This window comes from Canis lupus, chromosome 18, assembly GCF_011100685.1.
Source record: "Canis lupus familiaris isolate Mischka breed German Shepherd chromosome 18, alternate assembly UU_Cfam_GSD_1.0, whole genome shotgun sequence".
Taxonomy (NCBI): Eukaryota; Metazoa; Chordata; class Mammalia; order Carnivora; family Canidae; genus Canis; species Canis lupus.
In genome coordinates, this window is record NC_049239.1 from 55,536,569 (window position 1) to 55,562,542 (window position 25,974).

General features: G+C 57.4%; 2 protein-coding genes across 2 annotated transcripts; both read right to left on the reverse strand.

Moving 5' to 3' along the window:
• Nucleotides 1-1,434: 1,434 nt before the first annotated feature.
• On the reverse strand, nt 1,435-3,383 carry LRRC10B (leucine rich repeat containing 10B). The gene has a single exon (XM_038564372.1). The coding sequence runs from the start codon at nt 3,381-3,383 to the stop codon at nt 2,505-2,507; it is 879 nt and encodes a 292-aa protein (XP_038420300.1). The 3' UTR covers nt 1,435-2,504.
• Nucleotides 3,384-16,422: 13,039 nt separating this feature from the next.
• On the reverse strand, nt 16,423-24,888 carry PPP1R32 (protein phosphatase 1 regulatory subunit 32). The gene is made up of 14 exons (XM_038564373.1): nt 24,303-24,888; nt 23,642-23,779; nt 23,100-23,217; nt 22,683-22,836; nt 21,555-21,683; nt 20,888-20,951; nt 20,317-20,429; nt 19,898-19,957; nt 19,670-19,756; nt 19,222-19,335; nt 19,035-19,129; nt 17,210-17,374; nt 16,677-16,759; nt 16,423-16,528 (listed from the first exon to the last, which is right to left on the reverse strand). The coding sequence occupies exons 2-13, from the start codon at nt 23,748-23,750 to the stop codon at nt 16,714-16,716; spliced, it is 1,254 nt and encodes a 417-aa protein (XP_038420301.1). The 5' UTR covers nt 23,751-23,779; nt 24,303-24,888; the 3' UTR covers nt 16,423-16,528; nt 16,677-16,713.
• Between the last annotated feature and the right edge of the window lie 1,086 nt (nt 24,889-25,974).

Here is a 25,974-nt window from a genome sequence, read left to right on the forward strand (position 1 = left end):
CCGCTTGGCTAGTGAGTGGCTGTGGATAAGGGTGTTTGACAATGCAGCAAGGCAGGGCCCTCTGTTCCTGGAAGTGGCCCAGGGGTACTCACGGGGCGTCTGCCCCACCTAGAGTTCTCAGGCAAGAGAAGCAGTGGGAGAGGCACAGGGAAATACACCAATGAGAGGAAGGAAATCTGGGCTATTGGGGCCAGCAGTTATTCTGGGGCGACTGTGGCTCTTCCCAAACCCCTATTTCCCCTACATCTAAGATATGCTTGAAAGGAAGGAAGACAAACACCAGGTTCCATGGCGTCCTGAGCTGTAGCATCAGATCTAAATAAACCCAACAGCTGTGTGTGCAGATGGGGAAACTGAGGCCGAGGGGACCATGACTTGCCCAGGGTCACTTGGTCAAAAGCAGAACTAGGACTGGAACGCACGCCTTCTGAGTTTGGACCCAGGGCTAGTTCCTCTGTGCCCTAGTAGGAGTCATAGAGCAAGAGGACAGTCTCTGGTCTGCTGCGTTCCCATCTTGAGTGATCTTAAAATCTTGAATTCCTTCCTCCCAGGTCCCAGATCCCAGAAGGCCCGTGGGCCCTGACAGAGCTTCAGCAAGGGGAGCAGAGGCACCTGAGGAACCCTGGGAGGGATAAGGTCTGCAGCCAAGCCCCTGACCCCCTCGTCCTCCTGGAGCAGGAGGCAGCCTCCAATCTTCCCCACACACCAGCTCCTTCTGTCTGTTCAAGGTCTTGTCTCTCGCTTGCAAGCCGACTGCTCCCAGATCCATCCCAAGCCTCCCTCTAGAGCTGCTGGGCTGGACCTGACCTTTGGGTCTTGTATGACATCAGCCCTGTCACCATGGTGATGGTGGCCTGGCACCATCTTCTCATGGGAGATGGGCCTCTAGGCTTGATGCTTTAGATTTTTTTCTTAAAATTTTTATTTTTTTTCCCCCTGAACCACCAGGGGAGAAAGTAATACCACGACAGAGTAAAAAAGAGATAAAGAGGGAGAGACTAAAAAAAGGGAAAACCAGGCGAGGGATACGAAAGGAGGGAAGAATAGAAATATGGCGAGAGGGTGGGGGTGGGGAGTGTACCAGTGAAAAGAAGACTGAAAGGTCAGCCCAGCTGGAGGGAGATTCAAATTATATTAAGAGCCGGGAACCTACAAATTAAGCTGGAAAGGACAGAAAAGGGGGTGAGAGGGGTGCCTGGCAGGCAGAGCAAGTGAGAACGAGACAGGAGACTAGGCTCGAGCGGCCAAAGCCATTTGTAACTGAGGACAGATACTAGTTCCCCAGTCAGGACACGACTGTTGGCCATGGGCAGCCTGACCCAGAGCTGGGGCATGTGGACAGAGGGCAGTGCCAAGGGAAGTGCAGGTTCCCCATAGCGATGGGACCCGGTGCTCCCAGGGCTTATAAATAAACAGGCATGTGGGAAACGCACATTCTTTCTCCAAGAAATATAATTTATGTTTACAGCCAGTTGTTTTTTTTCCTTCCTAAAGATAACACTACCATGTGGGGCCCCAGCCCCTGATGATGTCCCTGAGTGTCCCTGGCCCTGGCCCCCTCTTCCCGTTATTGCTTGGATGGGAAAGATTCGGCCCTGGGAATTGCAGAGCGACACCCTACTCCTCACCCCTGAGGCTGTCCCTGGTGACGGAGTGGAGGCACACAGGGCTTGTCCCATGCCCCCACGCGGTGCCAGCCACCCTGACTGTGTCCATTTAAGGGAATGGAGAGTGCAGGCAGTGGGGGAGGCTCTGGAGCAGATTCCCAGAGCAGAGAACCTCTCTCTTCCAAGCAGGAGGCCCTAGAGGCACAGTGGCTTCTTTTCAAACTTGATAGCTGGAAGGCTCAGGCTGTGGGAAAGGGAGAGCGCGTGCTCTTGTTCCAGCAAGATTCCAGGCATGAGCCGAGAGCACAGAACAGAACAAAGGCGGGGGGCGGTGGAGACCCTGCCTTCCAAGCGCCCCCTCCCCCAAGCACATTTTAGGATGCCTGGAGAGGGAGGTATGTGCAATGAGCCCGGTGGAGGAGCAAGGGCAGCTTCGGCGTTGCGGCCCCAATCCCAGTTTCCCACTTCCTTCCCGGGCACTGGGGCGTGGCCCAGGCCCTCTTCCATGGTCAAGTCTGTCTCCCACAGGCATGTGGTCCACCCCAGAGGTAGCGGCTCCCTGTACCAGAAAGGACGGGTCTGGGAGATCCAAACTCCAGGAGGAAGAGGGTTGGTGTGGGGCCCCGGACATCCGGGCTCAGCCAGGGGTGAGGATTCTGCGGACAGTGCCCTGGTTCCAGAAGGAAGCCAGCATCTCGACGGTGCCGTCAGGGGCTCTAGCAGCCTGCAGAGCCCCAGGGCATGGACTAAGCCGGGACCTCTGGGTCTCTGGGGGGGGGGGGGGGGGGGCAGGAATGCGTGAAGGTTCTCCCCGGGCCTGCCTGTCCGTCTGCTGCCCACGGGCCTTCCCGGAGCCCTGGTCCCACAACGGCCCGTCCACCGCCCGCAGCTCGGGGCTCAGGTGCCCGGTCCTGGGGCGGCTTCCAGGGCAGGCCGGCTGCCCGCGGGAGGCCCCAGAGCCCGGGAGCCACTGCTGCCCCCCAGCAGGTCCTCCTCGTCCTCGTCCTCCAAGGCCCGAGCCGCGCGCCGGGGCGGCGGCCGGGGCGTGGGCTCGTCGCGCTCGGCCATTCGCTCGACGGCGCCCTCGCCCACGAGGAAGACGGTGTCGGCGACGCGCGGGGGCCCGGTGACCGGGTTGTGGTCGTAGGAGAAGACGCGCAGCGCGCGCAGCGGGTGCAGGTCGGGGAAGCCGCCCAGGCGGTTGCGGTCCAGGTCGAGGATGTGCAGGCGGCCCATGCGCAGCAGCGCGGGCGGGAACTCCTCGAAGCGGTTGCCGTAGAGCCACAGGCCGCGCAGGCCCGTCATGCGCGGCAGCTCGGCGGGCAGCGCGCGCAGCCGGTTGTCGCCCATCTGCAGCGACTGCAGCGCCGCCAGGCGCAGGAGCGGCCGCGGGAAGCGCCGCAGGAAGTTGCCCTCGATCCAGAGGCAGCGCAGGCTCTGCAGCTGCGCGAAGTCCGCGGGCAGCGCCAGCAGCCGGTTGCCGCCCAGGTAGAGGCGCGTGAGGCGCGGCAGGCGACACAGGCCGTCGGGCAGGCGCTCCAGCTTGTTGGAGTCGAGCGCCAGGATGCGCAGCTCGCGCAGCTCCTCGATCTCCTCGGGCAGCTCGCGCAGCCCCGTGCCGCTCACGTAGAGCTTCTGCAGGCGGCTCAGCGCGCACACGGCGCCGGGCAGCCGCCGCAGCCGCCCCCCGCTCAGCTCCAGCTGCTGCTCGCCGCTGCGCAGCTGCTCCTCCGCGCCCGACGGCAGCGCGTCCGGCGTGGACTCGGCGACGCCCATGGTCACGGGCCCCGGCCGGGGCCGCCGCCCGGCATCGCCCCGCCCCGCCCCGCCCCGGCCGCCCCCGGGCCGCCCCGACGGGGCCGAGGCTGCGCGGGCTCCTGGGGCCCCCCGCCCCGGCCTGGGCCTGGGCCTGGGCCTGCGCCGGGAGGGGGGCCGGGCCGGGCCGCGCGGGGAGGAGGCGCCCGCTCGGGCTGCGCCGCCGCCGCCCCCCGCCTCCCCCGCTCCCTCCGCCGCAGGCGACTGACTCGGGCTCGCTGCGCCTCGCGGCTCCGCGGCCCGTCGCCCTGGCAACCCCCGACGCGCGTGCGGCCGCCAATGAGGCGGACGGGGGCAGAGCGGGGCGGGGCCTGGTGCCACCCGCCCGGGGTCCCCGCGCCCCCGCCCGCCCCGGCCCGGCCCGGCCCGGCCCGCAGCAGGCGCGCGCGGGGGGACCGGGGTCCGCGCCCTGAGCATCCCGCACCGGCCCGACGCCCGACGCCCGACGCCGTCTACACCTCCGGCACCTCGGGCCGTTCGGAGACCGGGCGCCGCGAGTCACAAGGAACCGAGGACCCAAGGGAAGAGGCTCTCGGCCACTCATCGCCGTTGTCCCCGCGGGGTCACCTCACGATGCTGGCTCGGAGCGGCGCTGCTTCCCGGCCCTCTCCGGGGTGGTCACATCTGGGGACGCGGGGAGGGACGCGGGGCTGGCTCCGTCCTCAGGCCCCGCCCCCATGCCCCACAGGCTCCCCGTAGCGCGCCCACCTCGGGTCTCCTGCCTCGTCCCTCCTGGTCTGTGCGAGGCTGCGGCGGGCAGAGGACCGGGACGCGTGGGCCCCTTTGAGCGCCACCAAGGACGACCGCGGTCCTTCTGCAGCTCTGTCGCGCACGGTCTCTCCGACAGCTGTGCCCCCCCCCCCCCCCCCCCCCACCATTCGTTGCTCTCCTGCCACTCCCGGACTGCCGGGTCCCCAGCGCTGCACCGAATCCTTGCACACCTCCGAGGTAGGCACCCTCATCACCCCGGTGTCAAAGGTGGAGAAGCTAAGGCTCTGAGGGTTTGACTCGCCCAAGGCCACTCGCTGGTGAGTGGCTGGGATTCGTGCTCCTAATCATGTACCACACCAATAAACAGAAACAGTGCATTTAACTCTCTCGCCAAAACTTCAGGGAGAGCATCATTAGTCCCATATGAAACATGGGAAAGTGGCCTGAGAGGGACTAGGGAACTTGTCTTAGGTCACACAGCGACTACAGGTTAGAGCCAGGCAGCAGCATCTGCAGGCTCTGTGCCTCCTCCCCTCCACCCTGCCTCCCCTTGAACCTGGCGGGCGTGACCCTGTAACTGGCCCTGTCCAGGCAGCAAGGACCCAGACCTCTGACCCACATCCACTCTCATCCCCACCGCAGGGAGGGAGGGAGGCCAGCCCAGGGGCAGAGAGCAGCGGCCAATGCAAGGTGAGCATGAGAACCCCTTGTAAGCTGGAACGTCAGCTCCCCTGGGGGCAAATTTATCTCCTTCCTGGCAGGCACAGGGTCTGGCACCTAGTAGGTATTCTTTTTTTTTTTTTTTTTAAGATTTTATTTATTTATTCATGAGAGAGGCAGAGAGGCAGAGACACAGGCAGAGGGAGAAGCAGGCTCCATGCAGGGACCCCGATGTAGGACTCGATCCCGGGACTCCGGGATCATGCCCTGAGCCAAAGGCAGACACTCAAGCGCTGAGCCACCCAGGCGACCCCCTAGTAGGTATTCAATGAAAAACTTTAACATCTTGTAAATGGGAACAAACTTTATATACCGTGAAATGCTGAGATGGTAAGTGTACGGTTTGATGAGTTTTGACAAATGTAAACGCCCGTGTAATGTTTCCATCACTCAGAGATCCCGTGTGCGTCCCTCAGTCAGTCCCCGCCTCTCAGAGGCAACCGTGAGTCTGACCTTTATCCTCATGGATCAGTTTTGCCTGTGCTTGAATTGCATATAAATGAGATTATTCAGTGCCTTTTGTTTGATTGCTTGTTTCTGACTTCTTTTGCTCAGATGTGCAATATATATTTGTCGGATAAAGGAATGAGAAGGCATGGGGTAAACAAGTGATGGGAGACAGAGGCAGGTATCGTTGTGAGCTGGGAACCCAGCCACAGACCCCTGTCCTGGGAGGGGCACTGACAAAATGAAGGTGGGACTCTGAGCTGAGGCAGGGGACTCAGGCAGAGAGTAAGTGGAGCCCAGACACCAGACCTGGGGTGGAAGAGGGTTCTGGGTTCCTTCTGGGCCTCATCTAAACCCCAGTCAACTCTCTCTTCTACTCATTTGGGAGAACTTTTTGGAAGAGACCAAAAGACTGAAGAAAACCCAGCCAGGCTGCTGGGGAAGAGGATGAGCACCCCCCACCACCACCACCCCCCAAACAGTTTCCCTAAGGGAACATTCGCTGTGGAGGAGGAAGCCCAACCAGCCCCACCCCCAGTCGCCACATGCTCATGCTTGGAGCTGGCACTCCAGCACCAGGCAGCCCTCTTGAGCTCTGTGGGCGTGGCAGGAGCTACAGGAGCCCCTGCAACTCCCCGCACAAGCCTAGCAGAGCTTCCTGGGTTTAAGGGCGCATGGGACCAGCCCTCTTTTTCCTCTGAGTCTTTTTCTTGCTCTGAGTAAATCATGTAACTTCACCTCCCACCAGGCCCTTCTCAGTGGGTAAAGGTAAAATGTGCTGGTGTTCCAGGCCCACGCAGGCTGGCAGCAGGGCAATCATGTTGATGAATCACGCTGGCACTGCAGGCGCCCAGTCCTTGTCAAGCGTCACTAATGAATTAGCTTCACCCCCAGCACCGGGCCTCTCAGCCTTTCCCTACTCCCCAGGAAGGCAGGAAACTGAGACCCGAGAAGAGGGAGCAAGTGGGGGGAAGAAAGGGCTCCAGCTGCTCCAGGGATGGGCTCAGACCCTGGCCATCCCCTTTGCCCCCACACACACCAGAAAAATGCCCAAAGTGCAAGTCTCTCCAGCCCCCCAGGAACGACTTCTCTATGCCTAATCACGAGCTGTGACTGCTCTGCCCACCTCCAAATCTGTGAGTTTTTTGAAATATAGAAAAAGTACAAAGCTCTCTGTGATAAACATCCCTGTGCCCAGTATCCAGCACTGACTATTGTTCAAATTTTGTCATACTTGCTATATATCTATTGTCCTTCAAATAAGAAGAAGAAAGCCACACATGCAGCAAGAAGTCTCCTTTGTGCCTTCCCATGTCCCCATGGGTACCTCTGCCCCATTACGCTGACCCTGCCAAGGCCCCCTCTGGTTCCCATTCCCCTCTTTGGGGCCAGGATCGCTTAGCAGGACTGGTCACTGCTGAGACTAGAATAAGATCATGGAATTGTCAGTATCGTAGGTTCTTAGCAAGGATTTGAGCCTTTTAGATCCAACCCTGAAACACGAAAGCAGGGACGACGCTTAGCTCTGCTAAATGTCTGCAAGAAGTCAGGTACCCTCATCCCAAAACAATGCCTGGTGGCGGGAACTCACCACCGATGTGCACAATTCCCAGGGGTTTATGGTCTCCTGGGGTCTAGTCCACCTCCCTCATTTGGAGAAAGAGGAGATCGACCGTGTCTTCCATTCCACGGCTCACTCCCCTGACCTGTACCTCCTCCCAATGTGAGTTCTCCTCTCCACTCAGGCATCCATTCAATAAACACGCAGCCCCTACTTGTATGCCTAAGCACTGGGGATTACTGTGAATGTGAACATTATAGACAAAAAACCTTGACTTTGAAGAATGTCTATCCCTGTGAGTGGAGATAATCAACAAAATGCATTCACGGTCTGTCAGGTGCTAGGCAGGTGATGCAGGAAATGAAGCAAGGGAGAGAGAGGAGGAGGGTGGAGGACCCCATTTAAAACAGAGTGGCAAGGGAGACCTCGTTGACAGGGTGGCCTCAGAGAAAAGATGGGAAGGAGGAGGGGGGCAAGTCATGCAGGCAGATGTCTAGGGGAAATGTCCTCCAGGGCAGTGCTGACACCCTGGGACAGGAGTGCAGGGAGTGGGTGGGGTGTGTGTGTGTGTGTGTGTGTGTGTGTGTGTGTGTTCTTGCAGCAAGGAGCCTGGGGAGCAAGGGGGAATGTGGATGAGTCCAGAGACAGCTAGTGGCAAACAATCTGACACGTATTTTAACAGGATCTCTTGACTGTGTCTGCAAGAAAGGCGCGCGTGCGTGTGTGTGTGTGTGTGTGTGTGTGTTGGCGGGGAAGGAGTTTGTGCAACTTGTACCCCTCTCGTCTTGGTTCTCTTCCACAGAAAAATGCTGGTTATCACTTATTGATCACCTGTAGGTTTTCTCATCTGCCTTCCAACGCAGGGTTGCCAGGCAGGTATTAAATCTCCCTTCTTTGACTGAAGAGGAAATGAATTCAAAGAAGTAGCTTGATCAAGGTTACCCAGCTAGGAAGGGGCAAAACCAGGCCATCCTAAAGCAACATCTGGGCTTTGCCTACTATGTCTCATTATATCTCTCGGCTGGGGGAAATTGGGAGAAACCACCAAGGTTGTCCAAATGCTTGCTCCCATCCTGCAAACAGCAAAAAGGCTTCCAGGACTGCCCTACTTGGAGATCTTGATCCCAGGCTCCAGGGATCCATGTGTTTGACCAACTGGGAGCATCCTAGAACCCACAGGACAAGCCGAGGAACCTCAAACAGGTTCAAGAAGACAGAGCAAAGAGGTCCCCAAGTCCAGGGGCACCCCAGGACTGTGATCTGGGCTCAGGGTTTTCTATCAGCAAATTCCAGGCAGTCTCCGACCCGTTATTAGACCAGGGCCCGTCAATAGGTAGCCAAACTCATGAGGCTAGCTCAGCCCTTGCCAACCTGCTCCCCAGACTCCCTTGAAACTAGAGCCTAGACATGCCCTGAGGATCACATTCCCCTGGAACTTGAGCTCTGAGAGTGACCTGCCTGGTTCGTTGAAAGGTGAGACTTCTCCTTTGTCCCTTCCAAGGACACCAGAGGTAGAGCAAAAGAGGCCATGAGAGCGAAGGCTGCACCTCCCTGCCATGGACAGGAACCTGATCTTTCTAATGGGTTCTGGCCATGAAAGCTCCTTCTCCCAAGAAGCAGCCACAGTGGTCATGGCTAGCAGCTGCCCTTATGTTAATACGTTCCTAGATCTGTGGTCAAGGCTGGATCTGTTGTTCTGAAACGGACTATAGACCCGGGTCTCAATGGGGACCGCCAAAAACTTGCATGGCCCCCCCCTTCCCTGTGGCTTGGGCTGCTGAGGGTCTCGACTTCTGTTTCCCTCTTCTTCCCGAGCACTCAGCCCAACTACTTCTCCCAGGCCAATGAGGTGGGGCCTGGACCCTCACTGGGCTAGTGGAGGTGGGCAGGTGATATATGCCACATCCACACACAATCCTCTACTTTTTGATTTTCTGCAGTATTAAAGGTGGAAAAGCTGGATCCTCAAGTCACCACTTAGAGCTGAGTGACCTGACCCACATTAAAGTGTCAGGTGAATGAGAAATACAGTTTTTTAAAGAGATTTTATTTATTTTTATGAGTGAGGGACAGAGAGCACTAGGGGGCAGAGGGAGAAGCAGGCTTCCCGCTGAGCAGGGAGCCCAGTGCAGCTAGATCCCAGGACCCTGGGATCATTACCTGAGCTGAACTCAGACACTTAACCAACTGAGCCACCTAGGCACCCCAAAATATTAAAATTTTATTTTTTTAAAAAAAAAATATTTTATTTATTTATTTATTCATGATTGACACAGAGAGAGGCAGAGACACAGGCAGAGGGAGAAGCAGGCTCCATGCAGGGAGCCCGACATAGGACTCAATCCCGGGTCTCCAGGATCACACTCTGGGCTGAAGGCGGCGCTAAACCGCTGAGCCACCCGGGCTGCCCAAAATATTAACATTTTAAATGAAGATAGGAAAAAATAAATAAATAAATAAATAAATAAATAAATAAATAAATAAATAAATGAAGATAGGATCAGTATCAGTGCTGAACCCTCACTGGGCTAGTGGAGGTGAACAGTATCGGAGCCTTTGGCAAAAGGAACAATTAGTAGTAGTCAACCTGTCTTTATTAAAATGTTATTTTGTTCATTGTGAATTTTTTGCATTCACTCTTATTTTTTTTTAAGTAATTGCATTAAACTATTATCTTGATTGCTGAGTTTTTCGGCACTTCTCTGAATTTTGTGCCTGGTAAAGGCCTCCCTCACCTCACCCTAGTTCTGGCCCTGGAACAGGGTCAGTCACCCACCCTTGAAGAGTTATCATGAAGCGTCAGTGAGTAATACAGGACCTGGGGATTGTCGTTCTGAGATATTAAGTGATGCTCCACCGTGGACAACTTTCAACATATCCATTCCCATCCGTCAGACACTAAGTTGGCTTCCTATATTCCAGCTCTCCAGGGGAAATCAGAACAAAGAGTCAATTCCTTGGCTTTGAGTTGCAAAAGAGGCTTTGAAACCCAGAGTTCAGACTCTAGCCATGCCAGAGCTGGGTTGAGAGAGACACATTTTTTGAAGGTCCAAAAGCTTGGCTTTGAACTTGGCGAGAAGAGAGCTAATGCTATAAGCCCTAGAGTGGGGAAACGTGTCATCGCAGGAGCTTGGATCCCACCCAAAAAGAGATAAAGTCTTAACTGGTAGGTGGGAAAGAAGAGGCAGAGCAACACCCCTACAGATGGATAGCCTGTCAAGGAGCTCGGGCACCACCTGCTCTGGACTGAGGCAGAAGGTGGCATGAAAAACATCCCAGGTACCCATAGGGGACACCAGGGCAGAAGGAATCTGTCCTTGCCTCGCGACATGTGGCCTAAGAATGCAAGAGGCCTCCCATAAACCCCGCTGCCTCTATGGAAAAGCCTCAATAGAGTAGAAATTAAGGTGAGCTAGCCTCTCCCCTGAATCCTTTATGCTCCCCTATATCACGAGGGAGAACATCCAGAAGTTTCTGCACCTCTGGGATGGACTTGGGGTGCTTGACAGCAGCTGATGGACCTGGAGGGGCTGCCTATGTGCTCCAGCTGGAGGGTTGTTTGCATTACCCTGGCAACCAGAGGTCAGAGGGTCATAGTTTCTTCCAGGAGAACACATTGTGGATTGACCACAACCTATGAAGATCACACATCTGGGGACGCCTGAGTGGCTCAGCAGTTGAGCATCTGCCTTCAGCTCAGGGCCTGATCCTGGAGACCCCGGGATCGAGTCCCGCATTGGGCTCCCTGCATGGAGCCTGCTTCTCCCTTTGCCTGTGTCTCTGCCTCTCTCTCTGTGTCTCTCATGAATAAATAAATAAGTTCTTTAAAAAAAAAAAAAAAGATCACACGTCTGAGGGGGGTTCCACATAGATGGATGCCTCTCCCCCAAGAGCAAGCTCCACACCATCCTAGGGAGAAGGACTTGCAAGGGAAGAGGGGCAGAACTCCTGATTTCGTGGGATTTGAGTCTTGAATGAATAACTTAAATTCAAACGGGATGAGGAAGTTGGTGGATGTCTTTGTTAAGTTCAGGTACAGAATGAGCAGCGTACGTTCCTGAGCTCCTGACTGTGTGTCCGTGAAATCCACAGTGGCTGTGCACACAGCTGAGCAGCTGCTGCCGTGCACCCTGCAAGCTGGGTGCACATGTAGGACCTGGGAGCCACCCATCAGACGCACCCACCCCTGATGTGGAATCGGCAACGAGAGACACAGAGCAGAACCGACTGAGCAGGATCCCTTCCAAGGCTGGGTGGGGGCAAGGGGCAGCAGGACTAGTGTCCAGTGGCCAGTGGTGGGGGAGACATGCCCAGGCTCATGGGACAGTTGTGGTCACCATCTTTGGCTGGATAGGCTCTCAGCTTTGCTCTCGGTTCTACCTGAAGATCTGTGAGCTCTGAAATCCTTTTAATAAATTCCTCTTCTGCTTACATCAGCTAAAGTCTGTTGCTTGCAAAGAGCTCTGACCGCTACCCCATGTGATCAGACTTCAGCCTGAGAACAGTAGGAGAGCCACATGATCACAGTGGAGGGTCCACTGTCCCATGCCACAGGGGCTTTACTGTGACACTTAGGAGTGCCCACACCGCCAGGTGCCTTGTGGATGCTCGAATTCAGTTTGCCTATGTTCTTCAGAACTAGCCTCCACCCCTGGTGCCAGAGCCCTCCGGGAGAACATGGCTCTGCTGCAAGTCTCTTACCATAGAGACTGTACCTTGTCATTGAGGCCTCAGTAAGGATGCTGGGGTCCAGAGCCCCTTAGTCTCTCCTAAATAGCACTCCTGGTATGCTGAAGCATCTCACCCAGGCTCTCTCTCTTAGGATAGGTGGGCTAGACTGATGCCTCTCCGACCTGTCCTTTAACCTGGGGACCTCAGAAGACACACACTCACACTCACAGACATCCCTTCTTCAGGAAAAGAAAACAAAGCACCCTGTTTTGCTAACTGCCAATGCGATGACTGGCTCTCCCAGGGAAGCTTCTGGACCCCCCACTGATGTCTGCTCAAGAGCCCCATTTCAGCCATGTGATGATGGGAAAGACCTTTGTTCAGAGCACAGACAGCTGAGTATGAGCACACCAAGCTGTGTGGCTTTGGAGGCTGCTTCATCTCTGGCCCAGATTAACTGGTGGTAGATCACAAAGGTCTTTCCAGGAGTGAAGTTTGATGATCCCAAGAACTTCCCTGGCAGAGCCCTGTCTGTAGCAGCGTCTCTTGAGATGCACAGGGTATCTCGGTGCCTGGGAGGCCCAGCAGACTGTCCTCTGACCTTGAACTGAGGCCTGCAGTGGGAGGAATCTCCTGCATCTGACTCCTCCTCTACCCTTGCATATTTGGCTCTTCGGAAAATTTCCAGGAGAATGGGTGGCCTTCCAGATGGTCAGAGAGGAAAGTGGAGATCAGATTTTCATGTTCAGGCCTTCCATCTGTCTGGGTGTGGCAAACCCACCATCCTCCCCATGCAGGCTTCCTGCTACCCTCCATACATACACACTGGGGCCTCCAGGTCCACAGACAGATGCCTTTCCTCAGCTGGCCAGCTGTCAAGTCCATGAGCTGGTGGCACCACATGTCACCACCTGACCTGGGCCAGATGGTACCTGTCAACATCAGCTGCCACAACGCTGTGACAGGCAGCAGTCTCACATGCGTCTGTGTGCATCAGAAGTGGGGCCCAAGAGCGTGGCATTCAGATTTCTCCCCATCCTGCTGTCCCATCAGCCTCCGGGGCTCCACACCCCCACACCACTGCTGTCAGTGCAGCACCCACCTGTGTCCCCAAAACTTCCCCGGAGGGAGCCCCCTCCGTGTTCTTGCTGAAAAGAGGAAGACCCACGGAATATTCCCAGCACCCAGCAGGCTGTGGGGGCTTAATAAAGCTAATCATTGTCATTGTACACCTCAGAACGGTTTCCAAAGTATCTGTGGGGAGGAGGAGCAGCTTTTGGTAGCAGCTACGATCAGCACCCACTCACCTCCACGCCCCAAGCCTGGCTTCCAGGTGAAGGCAGAGGCAGGCTGCTTCCAGGAGAACCTGACAGAAGTTGGCTTCGGAGACATGACAGGGCAGCCTTGGCCTCTAGGCCATGGATTACCTTACCCAGGAGGGCACTGCTCCCGGGCAAGGGTCCTGAGGAGGCCTGTCTGGGGCGAAGCAGCAGACGAAGGCCAGGCCCTGTGACTATCTCAGGTCCCCACTCCTACCTGGGCCTCTGTTGCCTCTGCTCCAGCATCAAGGCAGCCACCAGTCTCCAGCTGAGCACTTTATACCCATCATCTTATTTCACCCAAGGCTTGGGTCCTGCTATCCACGGCAGCTCAGACTGGTCCGGGGGCCTCCACAGCTGGAGGCAGGGGGCAGCCTCGGGCGTGGAAAGCCAGGAGTGATCCCAGGCGGTCTGACTCCAGAGCTCAGGGAGAAGAAAGGACACTGGGTGGATGCTGGCTGGGGCCAGACCAAGGACGAGTCTCAGAAGGGCAAGGGGATGGGGCCCACAGTATCCATGTCCCCACTTACCTGGCAGCACAGGGTGGGAGTGACAGGCCAGAGGCCTTCACTTCCATGGGGTTTCAGTAACCTGAGTGGTCACAGGATGGGAAGTCTCCATCCCTCCTGTCGTGGGAACACAGAGGGGATTGCACAGACCCTGTCTTGGTCTCAGGGGTCTGTGGGGGTCAAGGTTGGGATGTGAGGCCCTTGGGACCCTACAAGAGAGTGTGGCTGGGGTCGGTCAGAGGCTGGGCATGATGTGAGAGCAAGAGGGCACATATAGAGGGAAGGGGTGGCCTGGAGGCTTGAAGCACAGGGTCCTGTGGGGTCACAGTTGTGACATCCAGGCAAGTGGGGGTGGGCACAGCAGGGCCTCAGCTGCCAGCCTGTGCATATGCAGGGAGCCTGCATGGCTGACTTCCTGTGGCCAAGGCTGGTGACACCTAGAAGCCCAAATTTGGGGCTTCCTTCCTTCCTTCTGTTGTTTCCTCCCTCCTTCCCTCCCTGTCTCCCTCCCTCTCTCCCTCCTTCCTTCCTTCTTTCTTTCCTTCTGCAATATTTACTCAACACCTGCAAATGTGCCAAGCACTGTCTGGGCTTTGGAGTCGCAGCTGTGAACAAGACAGACATGTGCCTTGTTGAGTCCCATAGCCGGGGAGGAGGACAGACCTCCTCCTGGTGGTAGTCAAGACCCCTGAAACCTAGCCAAGTCCCTTTCCCTGTGGGGTTGCCCACCTCACAGCCTTACTTGTCCCCGGCCCCCTGGCATCCTGCCAAGCCTTAAGCTGGCCCCTGTGCTGAGTCCTCACCTGCAGCTTGGCTTTCTTCAGCGCCCACAACTGACCATGCTGCCCATTTCAAGGTCTGGCTCACACCTGCCCTCTCCCGCAGGGCCTGCCCTAACTCAGTGGGGTGGTCAGAGGTCAGGAAGGCAGGTGTGACTCGGAGGCGACTCGCAACCCCACAAAGCAGGAGATCCAGAACTGCCTAAGACAGGCATTGGCCCCTCCCAGCTCCCCTTCCTGCTCCCACCTGCCCTGGGTCACCGGGTCCTCACACAGTCCCTTGGGTTGGGGCCCAGGATCCAAACAGGCAGGCGAGGTTGGGCTGCCTGGAAAGAGGCCACAGGGGACAAAGGCAGGGGCTAAAGGAAAGAGAGGGTGTTGCTCAGCCCCACCTCCCCCTCCGGTGGGGTCCCTCCAACTCAGGATACATCATGGGGCAGCCCAGCTCACATGGCCTGGAAACAGGGTGCAGGACAATGGGAGGGGGAGGGGACTGAGAAAGGCTGTATGAGGCTCCTGGGTCCCCGACACCCTATCCTCTACCGAGCCAGACAGAGGAGAGGGGAGCAGAAACATGAGCTATAACAAGACAGTGGTGGAAGGACGTGGAGACGTCCAGTGGGGGGTGTGCGTGTCTGTCTGTCCTGTCTCTGTATGTCTGCTTGGGTGTGTCTAAGCATGTTGCTGTGTCTGCAGGTCTGCCTCTGCGTGTGTGCATCTGTACAGACCAGCATTTGAGTGTTTATGCGAAGATCTGCGCATCTGTGTGTGTTTGCATCTGCCTATGTGTGTGTTGCATTGTATGTGCTCAAGCGGGGGCATTTATGTGTCCAAATGGATTAGTGTGCACACATCTCCAGGGGTCCCCTGCCCCAGCTCATCGTGGCCAGGCCACTGTTGGGACCTGGCCCAGTGGGCAGATCTCTGGATCTCTCACTGGGTAACTCACCCACAGTGCTGGAGGCCACGGAGCAGCAGGAGCCACCCACGGTCTGTGGGGCTCTCACTGGGTCCTGAGTCTGGCTGGGATTGCAACCGAGAGACTCTATGTCCCCTGCTTCCCCCTCCTCCAGGGCTGGAGCCAGCTGGAGCCACCCACATCCCACATGGAGCCCCAGCCAGGCCGAGCGAGGACAGCCCCCAGGCCTGCCGTTCAAGAAGGCTGGTACACCTGGGCCCCGGGGCCAGCGGCACTGCCCCACAAACACCCACTGGGGGGGCGGGAAGCAGCTAGACCACTGCTGCCCCCCTGCAGGCAGGCTGGCCTGGAAGGTGCTGAAGACATCTCAGCCTTGGGTGGCTGCTGCCTCTCTGCCCATAGGACCTCAAGCAACTCGTGGGATCTTTCTGGGTCCAGGTTCCCCTTTATAAAATGCAGAACTGGCACCGGCAGGGCCACAGCATACAGTTGTGTAGTTGTACACTGTGTAAATGCACCCGGTAGAGGTGACGGAAGACATTGAGAGGCAGCCCAGGTTCTGCCTCGTAGGCTGAGGCCCTGGTGTCTGGCTGCAGCATCTGGAGGAAGGGATGCATCCTTCCCACAAGAAGTCTACTCTTTAGATACTCTGCTTGGGGGGAGGGCGATGCCTTGTTTTAATTCTCACAAAAGGGCTTCTCTAACACCAGCCCTTTCAGCCAGCCCCCAGCCCTCCCTGTGGGGGTGTCCAGGTGTCCATCCATCACAGACCCTTGTCAGTCTGTCTCTGGAGAGGGATCTCTGTGAGTGCCTGCCCCTCTGTGCTCTTTCTCCTTTAAACCATCAACATGGGACCCAGAAGGGCCCTGGAAGGACCACTCTGATCCCTCTGCCCCCATTTTATAGAACAGAACACTGATGGGACACCTGGGTGGCTCAGCGGTTGAGCGTCTGCCTTTTGGCTCAGGGCGTGATCCTGGTCCCAGGATCAAGTCCCGCGTCAGGCTTCCTCCGGGGAGCCTGCTTCTCTCTCCCTGTGTCTCTGTCTCTCTCTCTGTATCTCTCATAAATAAATAAATAAATACACACTGAGTCCCCTCGAGCCCCCTTTGCCCCCCTCTACCTCCCTCTACCACTCCCCACTCTGTCCCCCCTGCTTCCTGCCAGGGCTTCCTGCCTTCCCCAGCACAGGCTGTAGGAGACCCCCTGACAGGAGAGGAATCTGCATCTTTGTCCACATGTCATGGTGAGTCCAGCTGGACCTCCCCGACTCCAAAAGTGGCCCCGGCCCCTCCACTCCTGCACTCTCGCCCTACTACCCCGTCCTTTTCCCAGGTCCCCTTGCCAGTGACTAGACACACTGGTCCACTTCATGGCTCTTTATTTCACTAGGAAAGTAGCCAGGGGAGTCCCAGCAGGGCAGGATGGGGATGGGACAGTAGTTGGCTCCTGTCTGTTGGGTTAGCAAACCTGTGGGGAACAGAGATGTGGCCGGAGGGTTTTCCAGGGTGGTTCTCACTCCCCCACCCCAACAGGCCCTCATCTCCCAGCCCTGGCTCTGAGGCTGGGGACCTAGCAGGGCTTGCTTGCCCTAGGGCCCATGCAGGGAGCCCCTTACCCAGCCTCGGGTTCAGTTTGGTGTTGTGAAGCGGCTGCTATGAGGACTCAGCTCGGTAGAAGGGGTCTGCAGAGGTCAGGGGTCTGCAGGGAGGAGAGGGGTGCAGGTGAGGGGGACGTGGGGCAAGGTTGGATCTTCCCTCTGCCTGCCCCTCCCCTGGGGCAGCCCTCAGCGAGGTCAGCCAAGCCGCAAACAATTCTTTGCCTGACAACTCTGGGCCATTGTCTTAGAAATGTCATTTTTGAGGACCTGAATTGAGCAGAAAGGAGTCAGAGTGGAGCAGAACCACAGTGTCCTCAGCCTTGTTTCCACCCGCCCTGCAGCCTGGCAGGGAGCAGGTGTGGAGCAGGCCTCTGGGACCGGAATGAGGCACAGGCGTGTAGGGGGCAGCCCTGCAGAGGAAGGGGGCACTGGGGAGCCCAGGGGAGGAGCAGGGAAAGCAGCAAACAAGCCAGAGAGAGGGAACGGGCCTCTCGGACAGCCAGGGAGAAGCCTATGCCACAAAGGACAGAGTAGGAGGGAGGGCCGGCTACCTGCCCACGTGGGGGTGCAGGCGCCGAAGGCTCTCCATGCGGTTGGGAGTGGGCTCCGTGCGGGTGACTGGCTGGTTGAGGGCATAGCCTCCAGGCTTCTGCGGCTGGATGCCACCTCGAGTCCAGCCTTCTCGGTCCAGACCCTTGGGGATATTCTCAAAGTACCTGCAGCAAAGCGGGGGGTGGGGGGGATGCCGGCTGTCAGCTGGCCTCTGCCCATCTCGGCAGTCTCTGCCCTTCTTGGGCAGGAAGCTTGGCTCCAGCAGAGCACAGGTGGCCTCAGATCCTCCTGCCTCCCTGATGGCCTCCCTGATCCTGCCTGTGCTGCGCCTTCTGCCAGGCACTCCCTGAGCCCCCCTCCCTTTGCGGACCCTCCCCGGGAAGCCCATCCTGGCTCTGCCTGCCACCCATCCCCCCCCCGCCCTCCACCCCCCACCCCCCACCCTGAGCTACATGGGCCTGCCTGGTGCTGTGCCAGCCTGCACTCTGGAGCAGAAAGGACTGCTTGTGGGCCGCCTCCCTCCCTGGCCTGTGAACTTCTCAGGGGTGAGGAGGGGAGACCCTGTCTCATTCATTTCTCTCTAGGCATTCACTTTGCTTCTGTTTTGCTGCTATTCACTGAGCACTGGGCTGGGCTCCGAAAGGGCCAAGACGAGGAAGATGTGGGCCTCGCCCTTGTGCTTATGAAGGGGGCCTTGCAGAGAGAGAAACAAGGGCCGGAGCTGCACTGCCTGACACCTGGCAGGAGCTCCAGAAAGCCGAGGGGCTGGTGGGAGAAGGACCCCATAGACGTGGCTGGGGCTGAGGGTCTGCCAGAGCCACAGGAGGGGGCTTTGCCTAGGGAGCTGCAGGGACACAGTTGTCCCCTGACACCCCGCAGAGTCTCTGTGCCTCCCCCTCGCTCCTCATGGGAAGTAGAGCAGCCATGTGTGTCACAGCTCTGCGGCATGGCTCGGGCGCCACTTCTCCCATCTGAACCTCAAGGTCCCCATCCCAAAGAGGGAGGCTAGCCCCAAGGATGGAGGCAACTTGGGAGACCAAGGAGTTGGGAGCCAGTGAGGAACAGGTGACACATGCTGACAGATGACAGAGTAATTAATTATACCTCCTTTAGCCCACTCCTATAACCACTCCCCATCCAGTCCTGGCCCAGGGAGCCCTCCCCATGGTTCTAGGGCCACTTCCTCCTGGAAGCCCTCCTGGAGGCTCGGCAAAGAGCTTACTTTCTGGGGACTGATGACTCCACCATGGGATCCCACCACGGACTGCACCGAATATCTTAGCAGATGCCATACTGTACTGTACCACCTTGACCCCCTTCAGCCCCCTTTCTCTTCCCCTGCCCACCAGCCTGGGCATCAGTGGCCTGCACTGCATCAGAGAGAAGCACACAGGAAGGCTGGCTGCCCTTGGGCTGCTGGAGCTTGCTTTCCTAGCAATGAAGTGCCTGGGATTTTTAGGACAGCCCGTGGGGACAGCCGTTAATTAATGAGGGTATCAGGACCCTAGCTCTCTCCCCTCAACTGGGATCCTTCTGAGTTGTGTGATTGCACTGTTTTCTAGAGTCTCCCTTGGGACATCTGGTTAATAACATGCTGGCTTTGGGCTGCCTTCCCTTCCCCCCTCAACTTTCCAGCTTCCCCACACTCCCCAGGAAGAGGCTGACACTCAAATCCTTGGCTCTGGGGCTGCTTCTGGGGGGACACACATTAATCCAGTGTTGCTCTATTTCACAGGCTCTGAGCTCATCACTTGTCTCCGAGTCTGTCTGTAAAATGCATGCCAGCTTCCCAGCCCTGGATTTGGTGGGGAAGGGGGTGCTCACCCTTGGTTGTAGGTGCTCAGGTACCGATTGTCCATGTCGGGGTCATAGGGGCTCCGGACGTAGCTGGGGTTGTTAAGGCTGTACCCCGTGGGCTCCTGCACGAGAGGTACGGAGGGGACTTGTCAGGTCCAGAGCAGGTGGGAGATTTGGCCCCAGGAGAGGGGGGTGCTGGGCACCCCAGCCTCACCTTGTTCCCCACGGTCTCCCGGCCCAGCAGGGCAATGTTTGTCTGTTGTACCCGCTGTGGGGGCTGGAACTGCCGGTGGCTCATGCTGCTAGGTTCTGGGCCTGAAGGCAACACCTGCAGGGAATGGAGCCACAAGAAGGGTGGTGAGTGGCCAGGATGAGGCAGCTGGGACAGAGGGAGGGCAGGCAGAGGCACGTGTGGCCCTAACTTGCCTCCAGCCCCTGGACCTCGTCCTTCCCTCTCCAGGCACACAGAATTCCCTGGTTCAAAGACACCCATCACTTGCCAGTAACTAGGCCTTCGCCCTTCCCCGGGGGGGGGGGGGGGGTGCAAATCTCCTGATTCTTCCCATCCTTCAACGACCAAATGCCACTGCGTCCAAGGAAACTCCCTGCCCCCTCCCGTGGGAGTGCTGCTGTTCTGAGAGGCCCCCCAAAAGGCCACTCACCCTGAGGTTCAGCATCCTCTCATTCACTCGGCTGTAGCCCGTCTCCCGCTCGGATCCTCTGGCCAACACAGGCAGGAACTCGTCCCCCTAGGGCATCAGAGCAGCTGCTGGCACCAGAGCACGCTTCCTCCTCCCGCGGCCTTCCGGGTGCTGTCCTAACTGCCGCACAGAAGGACCCCAGGCTGTGGGGTCAGATAGCCTCCCCCCCGCCCCCCGGGCTCAGCTTACATGAGGGTGGGTCATGGGGAGAAAGTCGGACCTGGTGACACTCCTGCCAGGTAGGAGGACCTGGAAAGAGGACCGCAGAGACATGTCAGCCCAGCAGAGGCAGCCGCCCCGTGTCCTGAGCGTAAAGGAGGGCTCACTGCAAGTGGGCATAATTGGGGTAACAGAGGATAGGGAAGAGTCTGGGGAGAAACAGTGCTGAGAACCAGCAGGCCAGGGCTCTTGTCCAAACTCTGGATAACCTTGGCTCTGCCTCTTCTCCTCTTTGGACCTCAGTCTTCTCATCCATAAGCTGGGTGGGGATGGACCAAAGCAGTGGTTTTTACCCACACTTCATCTGTTTGAACACAGGGCTCTGGAGCTCATATTTTGCAAAAATACAGAAGTCACCCTGAGATGCTAGTGGCCCCAACCTGACTTACTGGGTCCCCAGGGAGGGTCTGGGAGGGCGGCTGGAAGACAATGGGGTTCTTGGGGGACTCTTCAGTGAAGCCAGTCTCTTCCTTGGCGCCAATTGATTTCTTCTGCAAGAGATCTGCAAAAGACATACCCCTGTGCTGCACCCCTGCCCTGACCCTGGCCACCGGCCCAACCACATGGCCCCCAAAGGCTCAGCATCCCTGCCAGTGGGGAAGGAGCTGGCCCCAAGGATCTGGACACCCGAACTATAGGATCGTGGGCAGCAGGAAGACTTCAGAGTCCAGGACAGAGAACAAGACAGGAAAAGAGAAGAGGAGAGGCAAAGGAAGGGCAGGGACTGGCAGGCTGGGAGGCAGCTGTGGTCAGGACCAACAGCCCTCCTAAGCCAGTGACTTGCTTTTTGGGGGGTCGGCACTAAGGCACAGGTCCCCAGGCTGCCTCTACATCCTTTTTCTTCCACTGGTGCCCTCTTTGTCATCTGCCAGCTCTGTCTGGAACCCCCAGTGCCTCTCCTCATGGTCAGGGGTAGGAGAGTATAGTGGGAGGGAGGCATGAGCTCAGACATGTGCCTACCTGGCTGGTTGGGAGGCTCCTTGAGATACTTGGAGTTATACTCAGAGGTCATGAATCGCGGGCCCTGGAACATAGAAGGCAGAGGGCTGGGGCCCACAGGGTAGACCAGGGCCCAGGGGGCAGCTCCTCAGTCATCGGTGCTCCGGGTAGACCTGTGCAATACAGTCTGCAAAGGGAGGGCCAGTACAGCACCCCAGCACTCACCCCTCTCTGACGGGGCAGCAGAGCACCATATATTCCACCAGGGGGACGCAGTGGGACATGACAATGAAGCCCATCACATCCCACACTGGACTCCTTGTAATGAACTTGGGACCTAGGGACCCAGACAAGGCAGGGGCCCAATGCAAGGAGAGAAGCTATGGGAATAAAGTGCTCACATCACACTTCACCACCCAAAGCTTGGGGAGCCTGGATGGGTGAGGGGAGAGAAGGGGCCTCTGGGCTTCAATCCTAAAACATGGGTAAGGAAGCCCGTCACGACCACTTGGATGCTTTCTTGGAAACACCAAGTCCCATTGGCTCTCCCCAGCTTTTCTAGGTATGTAGAGCCCACATTTGGTTGGCTTCTTGGGTAAGTCGGAGCAGTACCTATCTCTAGGAGGGGGAGGAGGTGGGTCGGCCCCTCTGCCCAGCTCACAGCCCTTACTGGGGGCTGCCTACTCACATGTCCAGCGTTCTCCCACTCCAGCGAGCCCTTGCCCTGCTGCTGGTGGAGCAGGGGCATGTCCTTGGGCTCCAGCCCTGTGATGGCCTGTGCCCCATAGTCCTGGGTATCAAAATGGACCTTCCTGACCTGGGAGGAGGAAATGGCCAATCACACTCCAGGTGAGGGGGTGGCAGTCACTTCTTGACTCTGCTTCTGCCCTTGACCCCTACAGAGTACCTGTAGCCTGGGGGGTCCTTTTACAGGAAAGTCAGGTCCTGTCTCTCCTCTGCTCAGAGCCCTGCAATCTTCTTACGGCACTTGGAGTGGAACCCCATGGCCTGACAGTGACCCACAAGGACCCTAGCTCCTCACTTGGCTCCAGCCACCCACTTCCTCACTGTTCTTTGTCACATCAGATACTGGCACCTCAGGGTCCTTGCACTTGCTGTCTGCACTTCCTGGAACCCTCTTTCTCTCACATGGCTACATTTAGAGAACACTAACCTCCCTTGGGTCTTTGACTAATGTCTCCACAGCCAGCTCTTTCCCCACCCTCCTGGCTTGTAGCTGCAACCATTTCAATGCAACTTCACCCCTTGCCTCTTCCCTGTTGAATTTTTCACCAGGACTTAGTACCTTCTTATATAGATTTCAGAACATATTGCTTGAATGAATGAATGAATGAATGAATGAATGAATGAGTGGAGTGACTTAGTATCCATTCTGCTGCCGATGCTGATGACAATGGTCATAATGATGATAGAAATGAAGATAGGGATGACGATGACAAAAGTGACTGTGACATTGATGGTGAGGATGTCATGTGGGCTTGGGGATGTGGATGGGATACTGGAGACCATGGGACGGGGTTGGGGTTGTGGTTGGGATGGGAGTCAGGGTGGTGGAGGTGATGGCAGCAACAGGGACAGGGATAAAAGTGGAGGGAAGGTGACGGTGCAGACGAGGATGGGGACAGAGGTGATACGGGGAGTAGGCTCCCAGCCTGCATATGGCTCCTCTGTGCCCAGGAGTTCAGCCTTGACCAACTCTTGGCAGTGCAGCTCCACCCTGCTGGAGGGATCCTCAGGCTCCTTCCCCCACCCCAGCTTCGGGTTCCCCCTCTCTTGGCCCTAGCCCAGCACTGACCTCTTTAGTAGGGGTCGTGGTGCTGGGCTTTTCCCGAGAGTAGCCAGAGTTGGTTTGGTGCATGTTCCAGGGCAGTGGGTATTTGCCATCAGGCACCTCCAAGGGGCGGTAACTCTGATTGGTCACCGACTGGAAATTGTGGCCGACCTGTTCCCTGAGGGTGAGGCAGGAACAGGACCCATTACCAGGGCCACCTGGAGGCTACAGTGCCCTCAAACCTCCCGCAGATGCCTCAGGAGTCTGCCTCCCTTGGGGCCCCAGGCGGGCACTGTGACCCGAGTGCCCCAGGGCCCCAGACCTGGGCCAGGCCAGGTTCTGGGTCTGCATGCAAGGAGCCTGCAGTTGGTCGGATGAGCTCCCATGAGAGCTAAGTTTCAGCAGGGGGCAGGGAGGGAGAAGGGTTTGCACAGACTGTACCCCATGGCTGGGTTGTCCAGGGCATCGAGATTGGCATGGTAGGAGACCACAGGCCGGTAACTGGATCTGTAGCCTGTGCCTTCGTGACTGCCCACGCGGGGCTTGAACTCCTCCCGACCTGCCAGAGAGGAAGCCAGGAGACAGGACAGGGCCGTGGGGCAGCGGACTAGAAGAACAGTCAGCAGGACTTCCCAGGCAGGGCTGGCAAACCTCCCAGGGGCCCAAGGTCCTCAGGATGGAGAAGGCATAGAGCCAGGGGCTGGAACACAAGCCTGGCCCTTGGACACTGTGGCAGCAAGAAGTGGAAATGACAGGGTAGACACAAGGTCAGTGTGGCAGAATCACGGATGGGGCAGCGGGACCAACCCAGCCTGCCAGCACAAGCGTGGGCACGGGCCTCGGGAGGCTCAGGGGATGGATCACTTCAGTGCTGGGGTCCCTCTGACTGTGACAGGCCAGAGGGGCTGCTCCTCACTCAGCAGGAGGGCCTCCCTGCATCCTGCCGGTGTCCTGGGACGGCTCCTGCACAAAGGTGCCCTCACCATAGGCTGTACAGTAGCTGGTGGCATAGAATTTCAGGGGATCCGTGCAGCCCCCCGAACTCATCTTCACATAAGGGGAGACAACCCCCAAGGGGAGTTTCCCCATCATGATGCCGTGGGGCAGGGCCCGGGGGTCGCCTAGGAAGGAAGCACCAGGACTCCCATTAGTTCAGTGGCCCAAAGACCCTGAGCCTGTCTCAGGCCCAGGCTACAGAGGCCACGGAGGCGAAGCTCGAACCCCACCCAGCCAGTTCCTTCCCCTCGGCCTGTCCCTCTCCACCAAGATACCCACACCCCAGACTAAAGGAAGGACTGATCATCGTCAACACACAGCTCCTCTAACTCATCCCACCTTCCCCTCACCTTATTATCTCCCCAGTTTATGGCCGAGAAAGTAAGATTCCAAATAATGAAGGATTAGCTCATAATTGGCACTGGAGCCAGGCTTCAGGTCCAGGGTATCTCTCCCAGCTCCTGATCTTAATCCCCTCAGGGCCTCCTCTGGGGGCTGAATGGACCAACACCCTCCCATCTGGCAATTCCTAGCCTCGCCAGCTCTGGAGCTCACTCCCAACCTCAGGCTCCTTGTCTCTCCCTCAGCTCCCGGGCCTGCCCTCCTGGGTGGGGGGCCCCCCCGGACCACAGCCGGCCCCACCCTCACCTGCCCTCTGCTGTGGCTCTGAGGTCTGGCGAGAGAGGCTGCAGGAGGCAGCTGCTCCAGAGCAGCCCAGGCCCTCTGGGAGGTGGCCAGGCCAGGAGAAACAGTGTGTCGCCTAGCAACTGGTGCCTAGCAACAGCGTCCCCAGCCTCTGAAGGCCTTCTAGGGCCAGGGCCCACTGAGAGGCTGACCCGGCGGGGCCGGGGCCGAGGGCAGCTGCCCAGGCAAGGTCCTGTGTTCCCGGCCCCTGCCCCAGTTGCCAGCTTCCCCAGACAGGGCTGGGCAGAGTTGCTGTGTGAGTGACAACAAATAAAAGATAATCTGGAACAATCACTCCCACTTATTAAGTATCCACTTCTCAGCAGACACTTTACATCCTTTACGGGCAGTCTTCTGAGTGGCCCCTCCGGGTGGCTATTAGTATCCTCTTCTCACATGGGGAACACGAGGCTTAGACTAGCAGTGTCTTGACTGGCCAGAGATCTCGAAAACATAAAGAGAGGAGCCAAGACTCAAAGGTGGGTGGGCCCCGATCCCACTGTAACAGCCTCTCGGTGAGGGATCCTGTTTCCTGTGTCCTGCTGGGGCCAGATTGGTGCTGAGGTCCTCCACACACATTGTTACCTCAGACAATCCCCCCAGCCACCCTGTGAGCAGGGCACTGTGATCACAAGGCCCACAAGCCCCAGCAGCTGCGAGTGGCTCAAGGCTAATGGGTCCCTGTTGATGAGAGGCCCAGCCTCTCCTGGCCCCCAATCCCTCCTCTCCACCTAGGACTGCAACAGCACCTGCCTTGTGGGGCTGAGTGGATTCAGCTCTTGGGTTTTTCAAGACTGCTGTTCTCAGCCCATTTTGCAGATGGGAAAGGTGAAGCCCAAGGACACTGCCCAGGCCTCAGAGTCAGTGAAGGATTCAAATGGGAGTGATCCAGCTCATGGCCCCTGCTCCCCCTGTGCTGGCCCATTTGCTCCACAGGAGCTTTAAGGCATGTAAGATGTCTAACAGCTGGATCTCTGGGGGGCAGAGTGGGAGTGGGGAGCCCTGATATGTAGCATTGGCCACATTTCTGTGCTCCCATCATGGCTGCTTTCAAACTACCAAGGCAAGGTCACCAAGCAGGGAGCTGCTAAGTCATACTCAGCCTCTCTGGAGCCCCCACTAGGTAGACTTTGCACCATATGGATCCAATAGTCAGAAGTGACCTCAAGACCATGGATGACAAATGTAGTACCATAACAAGGAGGTGATGACCTTGAAGTCTTTGTTACCTTTGTTTTTAATATAATTTAATAAATTGTAAGTTTATATAATTTGGTTTTTTAAGGTTTTATTTATTTGATGGAGACAGAGAGAGTATAAGTAGGGGGAGAGGCAGGCAGAGGGAGAGGGAGAAGCACGCATCCCACTGAGCAGGAAGCCCAACACAGGGCTCGATCCCAGGACCCCGGGATCACGACCAGAGCTGGAGGCAGATGCTTCACCGACTGAGCCACCCAGATGTACTTATAATTTGATTTTTACCAATGGCAGAATTTACCAACCAGTTCACAAATTTCCTGGAGGTATTGCCTTCAACTTTCACGAGCTGGTGTGTTGGCTCCAGAGCACCCCGACTCCTACGGGAAAGCAAAATGTGGGTGAAGAGGGTACCCAGGGAAGGGGGGACCCCGCCGCC

Bases quoted from the DNA above. Each gene is read 5' to 3' on its own strand.
- LRRC10B (XM_038564372.1), bottom strand. From the start codon at position 3,383: ATGGGCGTCGCCGAGTCCACGCCGGACGCGCTGCCGTCGGGCGCGGAG.
- PPP1R32 (XM_038564373.1), bottom strand. From the start codon at position 23,750: ATGATGGGGAAACTCCCCTTGGGGGTTGTCTCCCCTTATGTGAAGATG. The intron at 22,837-23,099 runs GTACAGTCTGTG...CCTCACCCTCAG, and splicing joins CTGGACAACCCAGCCATGGG to GGAACAGGTCGGCCACAATT. The intron at 19,958-20,316 runs GTAAGTCAGGTT...TCCTCTTTCCAG, and splicing joins AGACCCTCCCTGGGGACCCA to GTCCTCCTACCTGGCAGGAG.